Genomic DNA, 19,835 nt, shown 5'->3' with positions numbered 1-19,835 from the left:
CCTTAGATTCTTCAATTGCTTGATCTGGGAAAGCGGAAGTAAGCCAGCGCTCGATATTTTGATTGCTTCTTTTTCCATGAAAGGCATAAAGTAGCACTCTCTCCTCTACTACGGGGTTCGGCGTCGGCGTTCCACCAGCCCGGCGTGAGGGCCTGAACATCGGGCCACCCGGGGCGGCGACTGCGGGTGCTCGGAAGGCCCCGACCACGGATGAACACGGAGGGGAGGCTGGCTGGACTATGGTGCCATCCTCACCTTGGTGCCATTTATGTTATGTTGTGTCGTGGACTTTCTGTGTTTGTGCTTTTTTTTAATTCAATTTCAATTTTCATTTTTAATATGTTTTATTATTTATTTATTATTTATTTTTTATTTTTTATCTTTTTTTTATGATACTGCCTTTAAGGGAAATTCATTTCGTTGTCTCAAATTGAGACAATGACAATAAATTTGAATACAATACAATACAATACTAAGTAGCACGTTGCTGGGTTCACTTCACACACAAACAACTACATAGCAGGCAGATGTTCATCTACATACAACTCAGCAAAATCGCCTACCATTGCCACCTCAAACGTGCCATTCCACAAATAATAATGTCTAACACTGACAGAATATGGAGAGGTTTACAGCATTGCTCAACAGCATGATATAAAGGATGGCGTGGGTGCGGCAGTATGTCAGTGGAAAGAGAGAGAATAAATTATGACTATTTTTATGATCAATAAACAATGTGGGTGTGGGAAATGAGAGAAAGCCTAGCAAAAATTACTATACCCATAAAATAACATCACAGTTTTTTTTCCCCATAGATTGTCTGTTGTACTCAATAATATTGAGGTACAATCGTATCGACAGGGACCAAATAGTGCCTCTTGGAACCTGCGCAGCACAGTGGCAGAGTTGCTGCCTAACAGCACCAGAGACACGGGTTCAACCCAGACTACTGGTGCTGTCTGCACAGAGTGTGTACATTCTCCCGGTGACCACATGGCTTTTCTTCGGGTGCCCCGGTTTCCTCCCACACTCCAAAGATGTACAGGTTTGTAGGTTAATTGGCTTTGATGAGAATTGCAAATTGTCCCTAGTGTGTAGGATAGTGCCAGTATTGGCCGATCGCTAGTTGGCGCGGACTCCGTGGGCCGATGGGCCTGTTTCCATGCTCTAACTCTAAACTAAAAAAGTCTCAATTGTTTTCAGCCCACTTCATGGACAGCAAATTAACAGGTTAAACTGTGTTAAACCTATGAATGAATCATCTTCCCCTATTGCATATTTACCAGTGGAAGTCACAGGAAGTGATTGGGCAACACTGGTTAAATGACTTGAGAAAACTAACCTTGTACTTCGGTATTTTGACCCCTGAGACAATATTCGACTCGATGGAGCTTGATGAACTTGCTGTAGTTCAGTCTTTACAGTAGTCTCTGGATAGAGAAAAAAATAAAGCATTTAAAGGGAAAGATGACAATTTGTTCAATAAAAACCCATTCCAAGTAACGTTTTATACCTTCTTCCTCTTTACATTTCACAATTTCAGGATTAATACTGATTCCAAAGTATTGGTTTAAACAATTCACAAGATTTGCATGATTCACAAAGTGAAGGTTTGCAACTATAATTATATTGAGAGCTCTCCTATGTAAGGCCCTCATTGGAACTCATTGTGCTAGGAGGTGAACTGAAACTATCCTGGTCTGTTGACTGAAGCCACCCTGCTCCTAAAGAGCATAAACAAATTATAAAAACACATTAAAAACTAATATGTTTCCAGGTTTGTTTAAGCACTGGTCAGACCACATTTGGAGCATTGCGAGCAGCTCTGAGGAAGGATGTCCCAGTGTTGGAGAGGGTCCAGAAGAGGTTCACCAGAATGATCCCAGGAATGATTGGGTTAACATATGATGAGCGTTTGATGGCACTGGACCTGCACTCGCTGAAGTTTAGAAGGATGAGGGGGAACCTCATTGTAATTTACTGAATAGTGAAAGGCCTGGATAAAGTGGACAGTATGTTTCCACTAGTGGGAGAGTCCAGGACTAGAGGTTATAGCCTCAGAATGAAAGGACGTAAAATGCAAGGCCATGCAAGGAAATTACTTCGGCATTTTACTGAATGAGCAGAAGATGACAATGAGGAAGCAAGGGAGAAGACAGCACATGAAAGAAACAATTTTGTTCAATGCATTTGGAAGAACTGCAGTGCAGAATGATAACAAGGCAAAAGCCTGAGAAAAATTGTACTGAGATTTTATAAAATTTTACAGACAATTATATATACGCAGCAATCATCTTACTGTTGTACAGCAGTTTGGCCAGGCATTACCAAACAAACTTCAACCTCAAGGCACGAGAGGCGATGGACAAATGCAGGTGGACAAATGCTTGGTTGCAAGATTAAATTTAATGAGGATATAAAGGCCTTGGGAGAGGTGGAAGAATTTGGATAGGGAATTCCATGGCATACAGCCAAGGTCATCTGGGCAACAGTTGCCATCGGTGGAACAAGAATGTGCATGAGATTAGATGTTTGGAGGAGATTATGCAGCGATATGGGGACAGACAGGGCCATGGAAGTATTTGAAAACAAGCAGGAGAGGGTATTTGAAGTACAAACCAGAGACATTGCCGAATCGGGGATCAATATGGATCAATGAGCACAGAATGATGGGTGAACGTGAAGCATTGAGTCAGGACAGAGACTAACATTAAATGACAATGCTAGGTATATATAGGGTACGAGATGGGGATATCAGACAAGAATGTTGGTAGGGTAAACTAAAAGATTGCCGGTTGGGTCACTGTAAATTGTGCCAACTGTAGGTGGGTGGGTGATGGAGTCTGAGGGCAATTACTGGGAGCAGGGTGAGAATTAAATGGGATTGGTGTAAAATGGGTGCTTGATGGTCAAGAAGAACTCAGTAGGCCAGCGGGCTTGTTTTCATGTTGTATACGCTATGATTCTAAGACCAGTGGAAAATATTTAAGCCAAGATAAACAGAAGAAATACTCGGCAATGTTTGTTGCACAAGCATAATTGAATGAACCGCTGTAATATACACACGGCCAAAACAAATTCCTGGCACTGGGGCCCCAGGATCACTGATTTTCCCTTAACCACCACTACATCAAGACATCAGGTCTGAAGAAGGGTTTCGGCCCGAAACGTCACCTATTTCCTTCGCTCCATAGATGCTGCTGCACCCGCTGAGTTTCTCCAGCATTTTTGTGTACCTTCAGGTATCATATTCTGTCTCACTCACCCTGCACTTTAGGAATTAGCTTAAACTTATTTTCAGCTTATTATTAGATAACTAAAACTTCCTCACTTTAGTACAATGCGCAAACAGGCCCATTCGACCCACCGAGTCCGCGCCTACCAGCAATCACCCCGTACGCCAGCACGATCCTACACACGAGGGCCAATTTACAATTTCACCAAAGTTTAATTAACATGCAAACCTGTACATCGTTCGAGTGTGGGAGGAAACCAGTGCACCCTGAGAAAACCCACGTGGTCACAGGGGAAAATAGAATCATAGATTAATACAGCGTGCAAACAGGCCCTTCGGCGCAACTTGCCCACACCAGCCAACAATGTCCCAGCTACCTTAGTCCCACTTGCCTGCGCTTGGTTCATAACCCTCCAAACCTGTCCTATCCATGTACCTGTCCAACTGTTTCTTAAACAATGGGATAGTCCCAGCCTCAACTACCTCCTCTGGCAGCTTGTTCCAACCACCCACCACTCTCTGTGTAAAAAAGTTACCTCTCCGGATTCCTATTAAATCTTTTCCCCTTCACCTTGAACCTATGTCCTCTGGTCCTCGATTTCCCTACTCTGGGTAAAAGACTCCATCCACTACAGACAGCACCCGTAGTCAGGATCGAACCCGGGTCTCCGGTATTGTAAGGCAGCAACTCTACCGCTGCACGACTGCGCCACCCTTTAGGAATCATTTTGGCAACAGATATTTTCAGGAGTCTCAGTACTAGAAAGAAAAATAACTCCAACATGGGTTATATATTATTAATTTATAAAAATAAAATACACCATCCTCAGCAAGTCAGGCAGTCTGTGAACATGTGAACACCAACAGTTTGGGATCCTGCTTGCCATCCTGTACGTATATGAATTCCCTCCACCACTGATGCACCTTGACTGTCATGTGTACCAACTACACACAATGTTGTAAGAAAAACTAGCCACGACATCACAAACAAACAACCTGCACTGATTTAACCTGTTCACTGCCAAGTTTTTTTTCCCACTATTGGGCATGACCCGAGTACATTTGCGAATGGCACTGAACAGATTAAAGAATGTAAAAACCACCATTTACAATTTTCCAAAGGGCCTGTCCCAATGTACGAGGTAATTCAAGAGCTCTACCGAGTTTAAAAAAAAATCAAACTCGTGGTAAACACGTAGAATGTACGTAGCGGGTACGTCGGAGCTCGGGACGTCTCTTAGCGGCTCGTAACGCTAACGGCTGGTACGCGGGAAACGCGGTGAGCTCGTGAAGACTCGTGAAGATTTTTCAACATGTTTTCAATAAACGCCATCAACATGATGAAAATTGTCCACGAGAGCCCCGAGTACCTACGAGCGGCTATTACCGTAATTCACCGAGTTCGAATCAGGGGAAACTCGGGAGAATTCTTGAATTAGCTCGTACAGTGGGACAGGCCCTTTAGTCTCATATCATCCTGACTTGGAAATGTGATTACCGGTCCTTCATTGTCACTGGGTTCCAAATCCTGGCATTCCCTACCCAATAACATCCTTGCCATAGCTCCATCAAAGTTGCTTTGAGAACGCAGGTCACCAGAGCCTAGTTAAGGGCCATAAATGCCATAAATGCCCTTATTCTATCTTGAACCTAATTTTAAAAAGTTATCAATGTCACACTAGATCGAATCAGAGAGCGAGGGAACGGTCGAGAGCTAACCAGTGGGGGGCGCTGAGAACGATGGGGGACCCAGCGGGTGGCCACATGCTGCCACGTGCGACGACGGGCAGAAGATTGATCTAGCCGGTCGATGAACATTACATTTGGAAAAAATTAAATTTGACATAATTGACAAACCAGAATTATTTTCAAGAATATGGTCTCCATTTATAGATTATTTGAAGGGGTAGATTGGGCCGGCGTGGAAGCCTGACTGAAACTTGAATCCAGGACTAGATGAATAATTATATTCTCTGACATACGGACCTATCTCCTAAGTTGTATTGTTGACAGTTTATTCTACTTTTCTAATTTATTTCTTTATTTATTTTTCCTATCTATAAATATAAATAAATAATTAGTTAAGAACCCTTGTAACGTTGTCGGTGCCACAAACATGGCGACTCTTGTGTACTGCCTAGGTGAGGTCTGCTACATAATTCTAACGGGTTGTGTGCAAAACAAAGCATTTCACAGTACATAGGTACACATGACAATAAAGTATCCTTGAATCATTGCCTCCTGAGCCCGAGGCATTCCTGTGCAGAAAATCCATCTCAGGATTTCATTTCCTCCATTTCAGCTTCGGAGAAGTCATCTGATTCCCACAAAAGCATAGACCAATCAAATTATAGGGAATTAGTTCATATTTGCATTGGCATGACTACAAACTAACATAACCTTTCCATTGTATGATTTTCAAGCAGGGAAAAAAAAATCTTAAAACTAAGCTCTCTAACCTAAATGTAAATTTTTGAGCTAATGGAAAGATTCTTCCCAAGTGTCCATTCATGTAATAGGTATTTCAATTGCTGGGCAGAAATGCATGAGAGAGTTTTGTGCTGGGGAACTAAGTATTATTCCACTGTGGTCATGAAGGATGCATCTGGCTGTGTTGTCATAGATTATTCCTTTCAACAGGACCATGTCATGTCAGATTCAGATTCAGATTCAATTTTAATTGTCATTGTCAGTGTACAGTACAGAGACAACGAAATGCATTTAGCATCTCCCTGGAAGAGCGACATAGCAAATGATTTGAATAAATAATAATAAGTGTCCGGGGGGGGGTGGTGATTGGCAGTCACCGAGGTACGTTGTTGAGTAGAGTGACAGCCGCCGGGAAGAAGCTGTTCCTCGACCTGCTGGTTCGGCAACGGAGAGACCTGTAGCGCCTCCCGGATGGTAGGAGGGTAAACAGTCCATGGTTGGGGTGAGAGCAGTCCTTGGCGATGCTGAGCGCCCTCCGCAGACAACGCTTGCTTTGGACAGACTCAATGGAGGGGAGCGAGGAACCGGTGATGCGTTGGGCAATTTTCACCACCCTCTGCAATGCCTTCCGGTCGGAGACAGAGCAGTTGCCATACCATACTGTGATGCAGTTGGTAAGGATGCTCTCGATGGTGCAGCGGTAGAAGTTCACCAGGATCTGAGGAGACAGATGGACCTTCTTCAGTCTCCTCAGGAAGAAGAGACACTGGTGAGCCTTCTTGACCAGAGTTGAGGTATTGTGGGTCCAAGAGAGGTCATCGGAGATGTTGACTCCCAGGAACCTGAAGCTAGAAAAACGTTCCACCTCCGTCCCGTTAATGTGGATGGGGGTGTGCGTGCCGCCTCTGGACTTGCTGAAGTCTACAATGAGCTCCTTGGTCTTCTTGGAGTTAAGGGCCAGGTTGTTGTCAGCGCACCATGTTGCTAAGTGCTGGACCTCCTCCCTGTAGGCCAACTCATCGTTGTTGCTGATGAGGCCAATCACTGTTGTATCATCTGCATACTTGATGATGGTGTTAGTACCATGTACAGGTGTGCAGTCATAGGTGAAGAAGGAGTAGAGGAGGGGGCTCAGCACACAGCCCTGTGGAACGCCGGTGTTCAGGGTGAGGGTTGAAGAGGTGTGCTTGTCTAACCTAACAGACTGGGGTCTATCACAGGACCCAAATGGAAACATTTGTGTAGAACAAAGAGATCGACACAAAATGCTGGAGTAACTCAGTGGGTCAGGCAGCATCTCTGGAGAAAAGAGTGGCCCGGTGGCGCAGCGGTAGTGTTGCTGCCTTACAGCGCTTGCAGCGACGGAGACTCAAGCTCGATCTTCACTACAATTGCTGTCTGTACAGAGTTTGTACATTCTCCCCGTGACCACGTGGGTTTTCTCTGAGATCTTTTGTTTCCTCCCACACTCCAAAGACGTACAGGTATGTAAGTAAATTGGCTTGGAATAAGTGTACGTTGTCCCTAGTGTGTGTAGGAGAGTGTTAATGTGCAGAGATCTCCAGTCGGTGTGGACTCGGTGGGCCGAAGAGCCCGTTTTCGCACTGTATCTCTAAACTAAACTGAAAGGAATTGGTGGTGTCTCAGGCAGAGACCCTTCTTCAGACTCAGTGTCAGAGGAGAGGGAAAGGAAAGATATGAAGAGGTATAAAAGACAAATGAATGAAAGGTATGCAAAAGGACAAATCAAAGTCAGCAACGTATTGTAAAACAATATGATGGAGGGTCTCGACCAAAATGTCACCTATTTATTTTCCCCACAGATGCTGAGTATAGAAGGACTTTGAGTATAGAAGTTGGGATGTAATGTTAAAATTGTACAAGGCATTGGTGAGGCCAATTCTGGAGTATGGTGTACAGTTTTGGTCGCCAAATTATAGGAAGGATGTCAACAAAATGGAGAGAGTACAGAGGAGATTTACTAGAATGTTGCCTGGGTTTCAGCAACTAAGTTACAGAGAAAGGTTGAACAAGTTAGGGCTTTATTCTTTGGAGCGCAGAAGGTTAAGGGGGGACTTGATAGAGGTTTTTAAAATGATGAGAGGGATAGACAGAGTTGACTTGGAAAAGCTTTTCCCACTGAGAGTAGGGAAGATTCAAACAAGGGGACATGACATGAGAATTAAGGGACTGAAGTTTAGGGGTAACATGAGGGGGAACTTCTTTACTCAGAGAGTGGTAGCTGTGTGGAATGAGCTTCCAGTGAAGATGGTGGAGGCAGGTTCGTTTTTATCATTTAAAAATAAATTGGATAGTTATATGGATGGGAAGGGAATGGAGGGTTATGGTCTGAGCGCAGGTATATGGGACTAGGGGAGATTATGTGTTCGGCACGGACTAGAAGGGTCGAGATGGCCTGTTTCCGTGCTGTAATTGTTATATGGTTATATGGTTATATGCTGCCTGACCCGTTGACTTACTCCAGCATCTTGTGTCAATCTATTGTAGAACAATATGTCTGGACAGGAGTCAATCAGTGAATGTCCTCAGGGCTTTCAAGAAAGTAACACAATGGATCGTAGTCTCAGCAGTGTCTCCGTCTTGAACTGACGCAGCCTGGGTGAAGGTCCCCATCACAGTGTTGGGAAGAGTGTTCCGAGATTTAGACCCGGCAATGCAGAGGGACTGCCAGCGAGCAGGATAGTCTGGGACTTGAATGGGAACCTGCAACAGGTGGTGTTCCCTTGTGTCCGCTACCCTAGTCCTTCTTAGTTATAGAGGTTTATACCTCCACAATACCAAGATGGCGGCGCGCACAGTCGCAGCGGCCCCTCGGGAGATAGTTTCATGTGCGAGGCTCCGCTATTCACTGGGAAACGTCTTTTCATTTTGCACTGTACTTGTTGCTTGCAAGATGACAATAAAGGTTGATTGATTGATTGATTGATTGCTGCCTTGGTGGGTCAGTATGGTGTTTCACTGATGGGTAACTGCAGTGCTATTGATAGATGTTACACTCTGGAGGATATGCAGGAGTGGGGAACATTTGGTATGTGGAGTGAAATAACCTTTAAGTTTGTAGTTGGAGTACCAAGCAAGTGTGCTACTTTGCCATGGGTTGCATTAATCGTCTTGAGTCTTGTCGAAGCAGCACATATCCAGGCAACCAAAGGATATTCCATCGCGCTCCTCGGTGGAGCCTAGTGGAAGGTGGAAAGGCTTTGGGAGATCTGGAGGTGACCCGTGATCTGCTCTTGAAGCCACAGTTGTTGTGTGGCTGTTCCAGTTACGTTTCTAGCCAATGGCAGTCCCCAAGCACAGATCGAGGGTTCAGTAACGCTAATGGTGTTGAATATCAAGGATAGACACAAGAAACTGCAGATGCTGGAATCTTGTGTAGAACACAAAAAGTGCTGAAGTAACTCCTTTCAGGTGGTGCAGTAGTGCAGCAGTAGAGCTGCCTTACAGCGCCAGGGACCCAGGTTCAATCCTTACTACGGGTGCTCTCTGTACGGAGTTTGTACTCTCTCCCTGTGACCTGCATGGGTTTTCTCTGGGTGCTCCAGTTTCCTCCCACAATCCAAAGACAAGTTCAAGTTCAAGTGCGTTTATTGTCATGTGTCCCTGTATAGGACAATGAAATTCTTGCTTTGCTTCAGCACACAGAACATAGTAGGCATTTACTACAAAACAGATAAGTGTGTCCATGTACCATAATATAAATATATACACACATGAATAAATAAACTGATAAAGTGCAAATAACAGAAAATGGGTTCATAATAATCAGAGTTTTGTTCAAGCCAGGTTTAATAGCCTGATGGCTGTGGGGAAGTAGCTATTCCTGAACCTGGTTGTTGCAGTCTTCAGGTTCCTGTACCTTCTACCTGAAGGTAGCAGGGAGATGAGTGTGTGGCCAGGATGGTGTGGGTCTTTGATGATACTGCCAGACTTTTTGAGGCAGCGACTGTGATAAATCCCCTCGATGGAAGGAAGGTCAGAGTCGATGATGGACTGGGCAGTGTTTACTATTTTTTGTAGTCTTTTCAGGTTTGCAGGTTTGTAGGTCGAAAGTGTAAGTCCCTAGTGTGTATAGGATAGTGCTAGTGTATGAGGTGATCGCTGGACGGCACAGACTCAGTGGGCTGAAGGGCCTGTTTCGATGAAGTATCTTTAAAATCTAAAGTCAAGTCTAAAGTAAGTGTGCTGAATTGCAAACAGTAGACAAAGGGGCAGAATTGAGTACAATGTCACTCTATTCCAAGCTGGGCATTTTTTCAAGTGCATTCATTTTTTTTTCAGAACTGTGGGAACAAATGTCAAAGTCAGTAATAACTTCTAGAACACTGGCTGAGACCCAATCTACACCGCCTATGTTAAAGAACAAAAATTTGTTTTCCAAAACTTTGTTTCACCGAAGCTAGTCGATATCCATTCATTCGTATGTTTGAGTAATAAGCAAGGAGAATTATTGTAATGACACATGGGTTTAATTGCTTTAATCTCTGACTGGCTCGAGAAAGTTTTAAAGCCATAACAGTTAGGATGAAAGCCACAGGAAACAGCAAATGAATTGATGCTTCACTGTTTTTAAAATGCTGCCCAACTGGTTTGTCCTGCCGTGGTGTCGTGCACTCTGACAGAGACGGATTGGACACTTCTGTGAAAGCCTGATTCAAAGTTTCCAGAACACTGGAACTTAGAAGGGAAACTTGTTCCGGATTATCAAGGATCTTGGAGTTAAATGTCATGCCACGCCACGTCTGACCTTTCACCCTTTTTGTTGTTTTTAGTCTGTCTTAAAAAGTATGCTTTTGAAGATTCCTGAGTCCTTTTTATGTGGGGGGGGGGAACCGTTTCCCAGTCACTACCTGGTCGAGGACGCGCCCTCTCCGTGTCGCGTCTATTCTCCGAGTCGCATCTTCGCCCCCCCCCCCCCCCCCGTCATCTGGATTGGCGCGGCCTTTCCTGCCGGAGACCGGCCAGAGCTTCAGCAGCGGCGCAGCATTGGATTCCATCGTGAAGCGGGGCGATGCCTTACCAGGGATCGCCGTGTTGGAGCTCCGGAGTGTTGGGCCTGCCAATTAACACCGTGGAGCTGTGGTTGCGGAGCTTCCAGCCGCGGGCGGCGCTGACTTTAACAGCGCGGAGTCCTGGGATCTTTCGCCGAGGGTCGCCCGCTTTGAATCTCCGTCCAGCTCAGCCTGTGGACTTCGGGAGCCGCGGTCTCCGGTAGGAAGTGGCCGATTCGGAAACTCCAAGCCGCTGAGAATGTTCTTCCGTTCCGACATCGGAGTTCCATCTCCCGGCGAGAGGGCCTGAACATCGGGCCACCGTAGCGGTGACTGGGGAGGGTTCAAAGTTCCCGACCACGAGTGAACAAAGAGGAAGATGACTGAACCTTATTGCCTTCCCTCACAGTGGGAAACGTTGATTCCGCTGTTGGGGGATGTTTAGGTTAAACTCTATCGGGTATTATGTTCTTTTTTATTCGTATGGCTATATGGCAACTCAAATCTCACTGTACCAATTGAACTTGAAGCTGTTAGTGCCTAGTAGATCCCATCCTCAAAGCGGATGCTTCAATTATAAAAATTGAGTGTACAACTTTATAAACAATATTGCAATGTAAACATCATGATGTCAGTGAGCTAAAGTCAAAGGAGGTTTCATTTTTTCACTTTGTAAACAGCCTTGACATTTAAGCAGAAATATACTTAATCCCAACACTCGCACTGAGCACACAGCTGAGGGGCTAGTTCATTTTGTGAAGAAACCACAAAAATTCAACTAATGTAGCAAATCCTTCACCACCCACCTTCTGAGGAACTAGAAAGGCACGGATTTTCATATGAAAGATGCAACTTGATATTGCCTCTTGATCTCTTGCTGGGGATGGTAAGTTAATGTCATTCAAAAGCCTTTGACAATTTGGGATGCGCTGTGATCATTTACGACCATCATGAATCGATCCACGATACGCAAAATAAGATTGTCGTGGTAATCAACCACTTAATGAACGAGCAACAATTTACCATGTGTTACAGCTTTCCCCCTTCTCATCGAGGCCTTGATCAGATCCACTCCAATGACAGCATTCCTGTATCGTTTTGCTTTAACCTCGTCAAACCACTGTCCGGTGACCAGCTTCCTTTGCTTCTCATCTTGAATGGATTTCTGTACAGTCCTGGAGAAAATGCAGAGAGAGTTTGCAACTGGGCTCCATAGAGTCAATTACCTCACATCATAAACTATATTCAGTCATGCTCACAAGTTCTAGGAGCAGAATGAGGCTATTCAGCCCATTAAGTCTGGCCTCTGCCACTCAATCATGGCTGATCTATCTTTCCCATTCAACCCCACTCTGCTGCCTTTGCCCTGTAACTGGAGTCTTTCAGCAAAGGATAGTTGTTTATTTCATGGCTAGTAATGTTCAGTGAGGTGCAATGGAATGGGGATAGAGAAGGAAGCTTCATGCAAATAAAAACATTACAATTTAGTGCAATTATGAATTAAACATTTAGTGGCGGCACAGTGGCATCGCGATAGAGTTGCTGCCTTACAGCGCCAGAGACCCGCATTCAATCCTGTCTACGGGTGCTGTCTGTACGGAGTTTGTATCTTCTCCCTGTGACTGCGTGGGTTTTCTCCGGGAGCTCCGGTTTTCTCCCACATTCCAATGACGTGCGGGTTTATAGGTTCACTGGCTTCTGTGAATTGTCTCTAGTGTGTAGGATGGAACTAGTGTATGGGTGATTGTTGGTCGGCATGGACTCAATGGGCCAAAGGGCCTGTTTCCACACTGTATCTCTAAACTAAACATCAAAATTCACAAAGTATACACTGGTTACTTTGATCATACTGTATATTTGAGATTTTGCAAGATATGAATCTATAGCCGACAGGGCTTTGATCTTGACTGAGTTTCCCATTACAGTAATCAGAGCCAAATCTGAATTACTTAAAGCTCAAAGCAGAGCATTGTAATTGACCAACACTGGGAAATAACATGTGCAGACATCGTAATTTCTTTAATGCTAAATGTTATAACACCAGATAACGTCAAATGCCCTTTGTTACAAACCTGAGGACAAAAATACAAATCTATCAGCTGATTAACATTTGGACTGGGATGGACAGCGTTTGAAATGAGAATATTTTTGGAAGGGACCCTTATAGGAGAAACTGGCAATGTTAACAATATACTAAATTTACCTCTCCCTGTGGGAAAATGGCTTGTTGACAATGCAATAATTCATCAGTCATAAACAACATGATGTAGTACTGAGCCACACAGACTAACATGAATAAATAAAGATTGAGTGTTAAGAGCCACGTACGCATGCACACATTTTACTTCAGCAAATTGTTGCTGTAATATGCTACCTATGAAGACCACTTCCATGCATCCAAAGTTAGTTTAATTAGGGAAGTCCAGGACAAGGGGTCACAGCTTAAGGATAAAGGGGAAATCCTTTAAAACCGAGATGAGAAGAACTTTTTTCACACAGAGAGTGGTGAATCTCTGGAACTCTCTGCCACAGAGGGTAGTTGAGGCCAGTTCATTGGCTATATTTAAGAGGGAGTTAGATGTGGTCCTTGTGGCTAAGGGGATCAGGGGGTATGGAGAGAAGGCAGGTACGGGATACTGAGTTGGATGATCAGCCATGATCATATTGAATGGCGGTGCAGGCTCGAAGGGCCGAATGGCCTACTCCTGCACCTAATTTCTATGTTTCTATGTTAATTTAGTTTATTGTCACGTGTGCCGAGGTACAGTGTAAAGCTTTTAGAAACATAGAAACATAGAAAATAGGTGCAGGAGTAGTCCATTCGGCCCTTCTAGCCTGCACCGCCAATCAATATGATCATGGCTGATCATCCAACTCAGTATCCTGTACCTGCCTTCTCTCCATACCCCCTGACCCCTTTAGCCACAAGGGCCACATCTAACTCCCTCTTAAATATAGCCAATGAACTGGCCTCAACTACCTTCTGCGGCAGAGAATTCCAGAGATTCACCACTCTGTGTGAAAAATGTTTTTCACAACTCGGTCCTAAAAGATTTCCCCTTTATCCTTAAACTGTGACCCCTTGTTCTGGACTTCCCCAACATCGGGAACAATCTTCCTGCATCTAGCCTGTCCAACCCCTTAAGAAATTTGTACGTTTCTATAAGATTCCCCCCTCAATCTTCTAAATTCTAGCGAGTACAAACCGAGTCTATCCAGTCTTTCTTCATATGAAAGTCCTGACATCCCAGGAATCAGTCTGGTGAGCCTTCTCTATACTCCCTCTATGGCAAGAATGTCTTTCTGCATGCTAGCCAGTTAGTGGCAAGACAATGCATGATTACAATCGAGCCTTCCACAGTGTACAGATATGTGTCGGAAGAAACTGCAGATGCTGCTTTAAACTGAAGATAGACTGGAGTAAAGGGTCAGACAGCATCTCTGGAGAAAAGGAATAGGTGACGTTTCGGGTCGAGACACTTCTTCAGACTAAGAGTCAGTGTACAGATACATGATAAAGGATTGGAGAGGAGTTGATCATGGTTAAAAAGTAAGAAATGCTGCTGTAGGAGTAGAGTTTTAATAGTGTGGAGCGTTTGTAAGAATAAATTAGGCTGAGAAGATTGAGCATGAGCAGCTAAAGAATATCATACAACAGTTTAAAAAGATGATGGAAATAAGAAGATAAGACACAAAAAGCTGGAGTAACTCAGCGGGACAGGCAGCATCTTGGTTCTTGGTTTCCTGGTCCTCCAAAATATTCCAAATGGAATTTAAACTGGAGGTGATGAAGGGAGGGCTTAAGCCAGAAAGGGTTATTGGGAAGAAAGAGCTACTTTAAATTTAGTTGCATCTGGTTGGGTAACTATAGTTGGGTGGAGATTATTCCATGCTTTAATTGTGAAGAAGAGACACCCATCTCTTCTCTCGAAAGATGCCGTCTGTCCCGTTGAGTTACTGAAGCTGTTTGTGTCTATCTTTTGTTTAAACCAGCATCTGCAGTTCCTTCCTACACATGGGAACAAGGAGATTTGCATCTGCAGGGCTTCCAACCGCTACATTTGAAAGGAATTTCAGACACACAAACACTTGACGTCAGCAGTAATTTGAAGCCAGGGATGGCAAGCCTACACTTGCCGTGTAGGTGTGGGAACTACACTACAGCATGAAGTAGTCATCAGCAGATTGCATTACGGCGGCTCAGTAAATGAAAGCCGAGAGGCAAGTATCTCACCTAATCCGTTCACCGTCCTTGTGCTTGAGATCCAAATCCCTCTGAATGACCTTCAGCACCGCCTGATACTCGGCGTCAGTCAGAAAACTGAGGTCCAGATTATTAGCCATCGCGTCCTTCATTCCGTTATTGCATCTCGCGGGGGCAAAGGCTGGGTGTGACGATGTTGCAGGAAACACAATCCAGTGCACCACTCCTTCCAACGTTACTGGATTCACAGAGAATGCTCAAACCAATTCAGCCGTTCAAAGATCACAATTGGGTCACAAATTCCAGCAATATATATCCCCCCCACCTCCCCCCAACCCAAAGAGATTCACGTTCATTTATTACGTTCAGTCTTCTGCTTTGAAGATTGAAGATGACTTGTCTGTATCCAAGAATAACGAGGATTTGCTTCAGATGAAAGCAACTTCAGTGACAACTTTGGTAGATTTCTTCGTGGGTATTCACAGGTCTGTAAATTGAATATAAAAACATTAGCTGCAGGAAGTAAATGATTACGTGCAGCTACAGGAAGAGAGAGAGTACCTTCAAGATTAGAAACGACTAACGATTATTGCAAAAGGAATATAATTAACACATGGCAATTTACATATAGGTAACATTGGGCAGCACAGTGGCGCAGCGCTAGAGTTGCTGCCCTACAGCACCGGAGACCCGGGTTCGATTCTCACTACAGATGGTGTTTTGTACGGAGTTTGTACATTCTCCCCGTGACCTGCGCGGGTTTTCTCCGTGCGCTCCGGTTACCTCCCACACTCCAAAGATGTACACGTTTGTAGGCTAATTGGGTTCTGTAAAATTGTAAATTGCAAATTATCCCTAGTGTGTGTAGGATAGTGTTAGCGTGAGGATAGTTGGTCTGCACGGACTCGGTGGGCCGAAGGGCCTGTTTCCACGCTGCATCTTTACATCTAACTAAACATGCACCTAAGGGATGCACACAACATTTCATTTTAACTCCAACTCAGTGACATAAAACACTGCAAGAGGACAATCGCTACTAGTTCCTAAGCTACTTATTTCAACACATTCATAAGGGTTCGTCAAAACTCACATGAATGAGACGGTGAAGGCAAAGTTGCTACAATTACAGATGCAGCGTTTTGACAGGGACATGACCAATGAGATTTGTCCAATTCCCTTCAAGTGCAAGATTCACCAGATACAGGAATCACAATGAATAACAGATAATCTGCTGGAGGAACTCAGAGGGGTGGGGTGAGGGGAACCAAAGAAACTGTTGATGTTAAGGTCGAAATGATGCATCAGAACAGAGAAAGTCGAACAGTACAACACAGGAACAGGCCCTTCAGCACACAGCATTGGTGTGAAAAATTATGTCAAATGGATGTGATACCTGCCCATCTCACCTAAATCTCACCTGCATCCTGTAAAGTGGTGACCAGGCGTGAATGCAGCATTAAAGCTGTGAACTAACTTACTTGGTTCGAGCAAACCCCCCCTGTTCTCTCTTCAATAGAGTTCCTTTTGCAGCCTTGTGTGTTGTTTTCCTAACACAGGCATTGATTGTCCAATGATTCAAATCTATCCCACCTTGACAGCAAGAGATGAGGGAGGGTTGAAAATAGAAACAATATCAGTGAAACATTGCTTCCCTCTTCCCACTCTCTTTTTACATATTTATCAAGCTGGGAAGGGTGCAGAGAAGATTTACGAGGATGTAGCCAGGACAAAGAGTCTGAGCTACGGGGAGGGTATGAGCAGGCTATGACTTTATTCCTTGGAGCGCAGGAGAATGAGGGATGATTTTATCGAGGTGTACAAAATCATGAGAGGAATAGATCGGGTAAACACACATTTTTTTTGCCCAGAATTGGGAAATCGAGAACCAGCGGACATTGGTTTAAAATGAGAGGTGGAAAGATTTAATAGGAACCTGAGGGATAACTTTTTTTAAACAAGGATGGTGGGTGTTTGGAACGAGCTGCTGGAGGAGGTAGTTGAGGCAGGTACTATCGCAACATTTAAGAAGTATTTGGGCAGGTACATGGATAGGATGGGTTTAGAGGGATGTGGGCCAAACGCAGGCAGGTGGGACCAGTGTAGATGGGGCATGTTGCTCAGCATGGGCAAGTTGGGTCGAAGGGCCTGTTTCCATGCTGTATGACTCGATATTTCGAACAAAGGAAATTTTGGAAAAAACTGAAGCAAGCTGACTGAAGCAAACTTCCACTTTCATTTCACTGCACATCTCGTATGTGTATGTGACAAATAAACTTGACTTGACTTGAAGTCCATCAGGGACCTTAATTTACTTTTGAGAGACTCGTGGATCCATACTTGGTACTTGAAAACCTAATACAAACTTCCACTTTAATACTGTATCAGAAAGCAAGCAGTACTTAAAGTGTTGGGAAAAGTTCCACATAATGTTATAATAAGGTCATAAGTGATAGGAGTAGAATTGGGCCATTCGGCCCATCAAGTCTACTCCGCCATTCAATCATAGCTGATCTATCTCTCTCTCTCCTAATTCTCCCTCCCATTCTCCTCCCTCTTAAAAATATCCACTGACTTGGGCTCCTCAGCCTTCTGTGGCAAAGAATTCCACAGATTCACCACCTTCTGACAAGAAATTTCTCCTCATCTCCTTCCTAAAATGTCGCATTCAGCAGCCAATGTGACACCACACTCTGCAACAATTCAAATCGAAAAAAAAAGAAAATATCCCCCCCCACCCCCCTTTCTCTTTTGCTGAGTAAATCACAAGCAGTAATTTCAGATTACAAGCACAGGCACGAATGCCAAACACAAGGGTGTACAGATGAAGGTATCTTAAATTCAGAAATGAAATCACTCTGAATATGTTCCGGCAATGTGGCTGTGTACACCCTTCCTTCCTAACACTTTCCCAGAACAGGCTGTCGTCCAAAATACACAACTATACCAGCAACACTTGGAGACTGAATTGCCTTCTTATTTTCTGATATTGTGGCGTGCAACGTTTGAACTCAGGGAGGAGACCTCGTTAAAAATTTGTTCAAAGAGCACTAACAGCTGGCTGATGTTGCTGATTTAGTCCCACAGTGGAACCAGATGTGGGAGGCCAATGCAACTGGTAATGATCCTGTGTCTGAAGAAGGGTTTCGGCCTATTTCCTTCGCTCCATAGATGCTGCCACACCCGCTGAGTTTCTCCAGCACTTTTGTCTACCTTCGACTTTCCAGCATCTGCAGTTCCTTCTTGAACATGATCCAACATGTATTTGGTCGAAGGAACCAAAGGCAAATCTGTTCCCCCCAGGATGTTGATTTCATTCAGAATCGGAATCCAAGAGAAGTGCAAATCTATAGTCACAGTGTGAAGCCGCCTCTTTACATAGCCACAGTGTGAAGATGCCCCTTTAAATAGTCACAGTGTAAAGATGTGTCTTGATACAATCAGAGTGTGAAGATGCTCGTTTACATAGTCACAGTGTGAAGATGCCCCTTAACACAGTCACAGTGTGAATCTGCCCCTTTATACAGAGTCTATTTGCACCACTTCAGCACCCAGCGTTACCTTTAAAGTGCCCAGCTAAAAGAAAAAATGAGTGTAAGAAGGAGTGTAAGAAGAAGAACAGCTGGTGCTGGTTTATACCAAAGGTGGACACAAAGTGCTGGAGTCACTCAGAGGGTCAAGCAGCCTCTCCGGAGAAAAAGGATGGGTGACATTTCGCGTCGGGACCCTTCTTCAGACCGGTGACATTTCGGGTAGGGACTCTCCTTCAGACAAGTGGAAGGGTGAATGAAGAAGGGTCCAGACCTGAAACATCATCCATCCTTTTTCCACAGCGATGCTGCCTGACCTGCTGAGTTCCTCCAGCACTTTGCGTCTATCTTCAAATGAAAAGTTGTTTTACCTGTATCAAAACACCGCAGAGGAGACTGGAATTGATTATACGTGCTGAATTAAATCATGAAATATTTTTCACTTACATTAAGAGTTACTTTTTCTCCTCAAAAATGACTTCTGCACCTTGTTCTGCTTGTTGTTTCAGTAAGGCATTTGATAAAGTTCCCCATAGTTGACTGATCTAGAAGAGTAAGATGCGTGGGATTCACTGTGACTTTGTTGTATGGATTCAGAAGTGGCTTACTGATAGAAGACAAGAGGGCTGTGGTGGAGGGTGTTGTTCAGGCTGGAGGTTGGTGACCAGTGGAGTTATGCAGAGATCTGTGCTGGGATCTCTATTGCTTGTGATATAGATAAATGACTCGGACATAAATGTGGACGGTTTGGTTAGTAAGTTTGCAGATGACACCAAGATTTGTAGATTTGCGGACTGTGAGAAAGAATGTCAAACTATGCGGTGGGATATAGATCAGCTACAGAAATGAGCGGAGAAATGGCAGACGGAGTTTAATCCGAGCAAGTGCGAGGTTTGGCACTTTGGGTGGTCAAATACGAAAGGGAAAATATACGAATAATAGCAAGATTTTTGACAGCATTAATATATAAGGGATCTTAGGTTCAAAGTCCATAGTGGTAAAGAAGATGTATGGTATGCTTGCCTTAATTGGTCGAGGTAATGAGTATACAAAATTCTTAAGGAGTTGGACAGACTAGATGCAGGAAGATTGTTCCCGATGTTGGGGAAGTCCAGGACAAGGGGTCACAGTTTGAGGATAAAGGGGAAATCCTTTAGGACTGAGATGAGAAAAAACATTTTTCACACAGAGAGTGGTGAATCTCTGGAACTCTCTGCCACGGAGGGCAGTTGAGGCCAGTTCATTGGCTATATTTAAGAGGGAGTTAGATGTGGCCCTTGTGGCTATAGGGCACAGGGGGTATGGAGAGAAGGCAGGTACAGGATACTGAGTTGGATGATCAGCCATGATCATATTGAATGGCGGTGCAGGCTCGAAGGGCCGAATGGCCTACTCCTGCACCTAATTTCTATGTTTCTATAAGAGTC

General features: G+C 44.3%; 1 protein-coding gene across 5 annotated transcripts in view; it reads right to left on the bottom strand.

Annotated features, from left to right (window-relative positions):
- The window catches only part of LOC129702074 (nucleolar protein dao-5-like), a 50,742-nt gene that overhangs the window by 15,209 nt on the left and 15,698 nt on the right, over positions 1-19,835 (bottom strand). For all 5 annotated transcript variants that reach the window (XM_055643616.1, XM_055643613.1, XM_055643614.1 and 2 more), the window contains 3 exons: positions 14,912-15,368; positions 11,701-11,852; positions 1,343-1,430 (listed from right to left, as the gene is read on the bottom strand). In XM_055643616.1, coding sequence (XP_055499591.1) covers positions 1,343-1,430; positions 11,701-11,852; positions 14,912-15,033 — 362 coding nt within the window. In that variant the 5' untranslated portion in view covers positions 15,034-15,368. The remainder of the gene's footprint in view (positions 1-1,342; positions 1,431-11,700; positions 11,853-14,911; positions 15,369-19,835) is intronic.

The sequence above is a fragment of the Leucoraja erinacea genome, chromosome 12 (genome assembly GCF_028641065.1).
Source record: "Leucoraja erinacea ecotype New England chromosome 12, Leri_hhj_1, whole genome shotgun sequence".
NCBI classification, from domain to species: domain Eukaryota; kingdom Metazoa; phylum Chordata; class Chondrichthyes; order Rajiformes; family Rajidae; genus Leucoraja; species Leucoraja erinaceus.
This window is presented reverse-complemented; position numbering and strand designations above follow the sequence as displayed.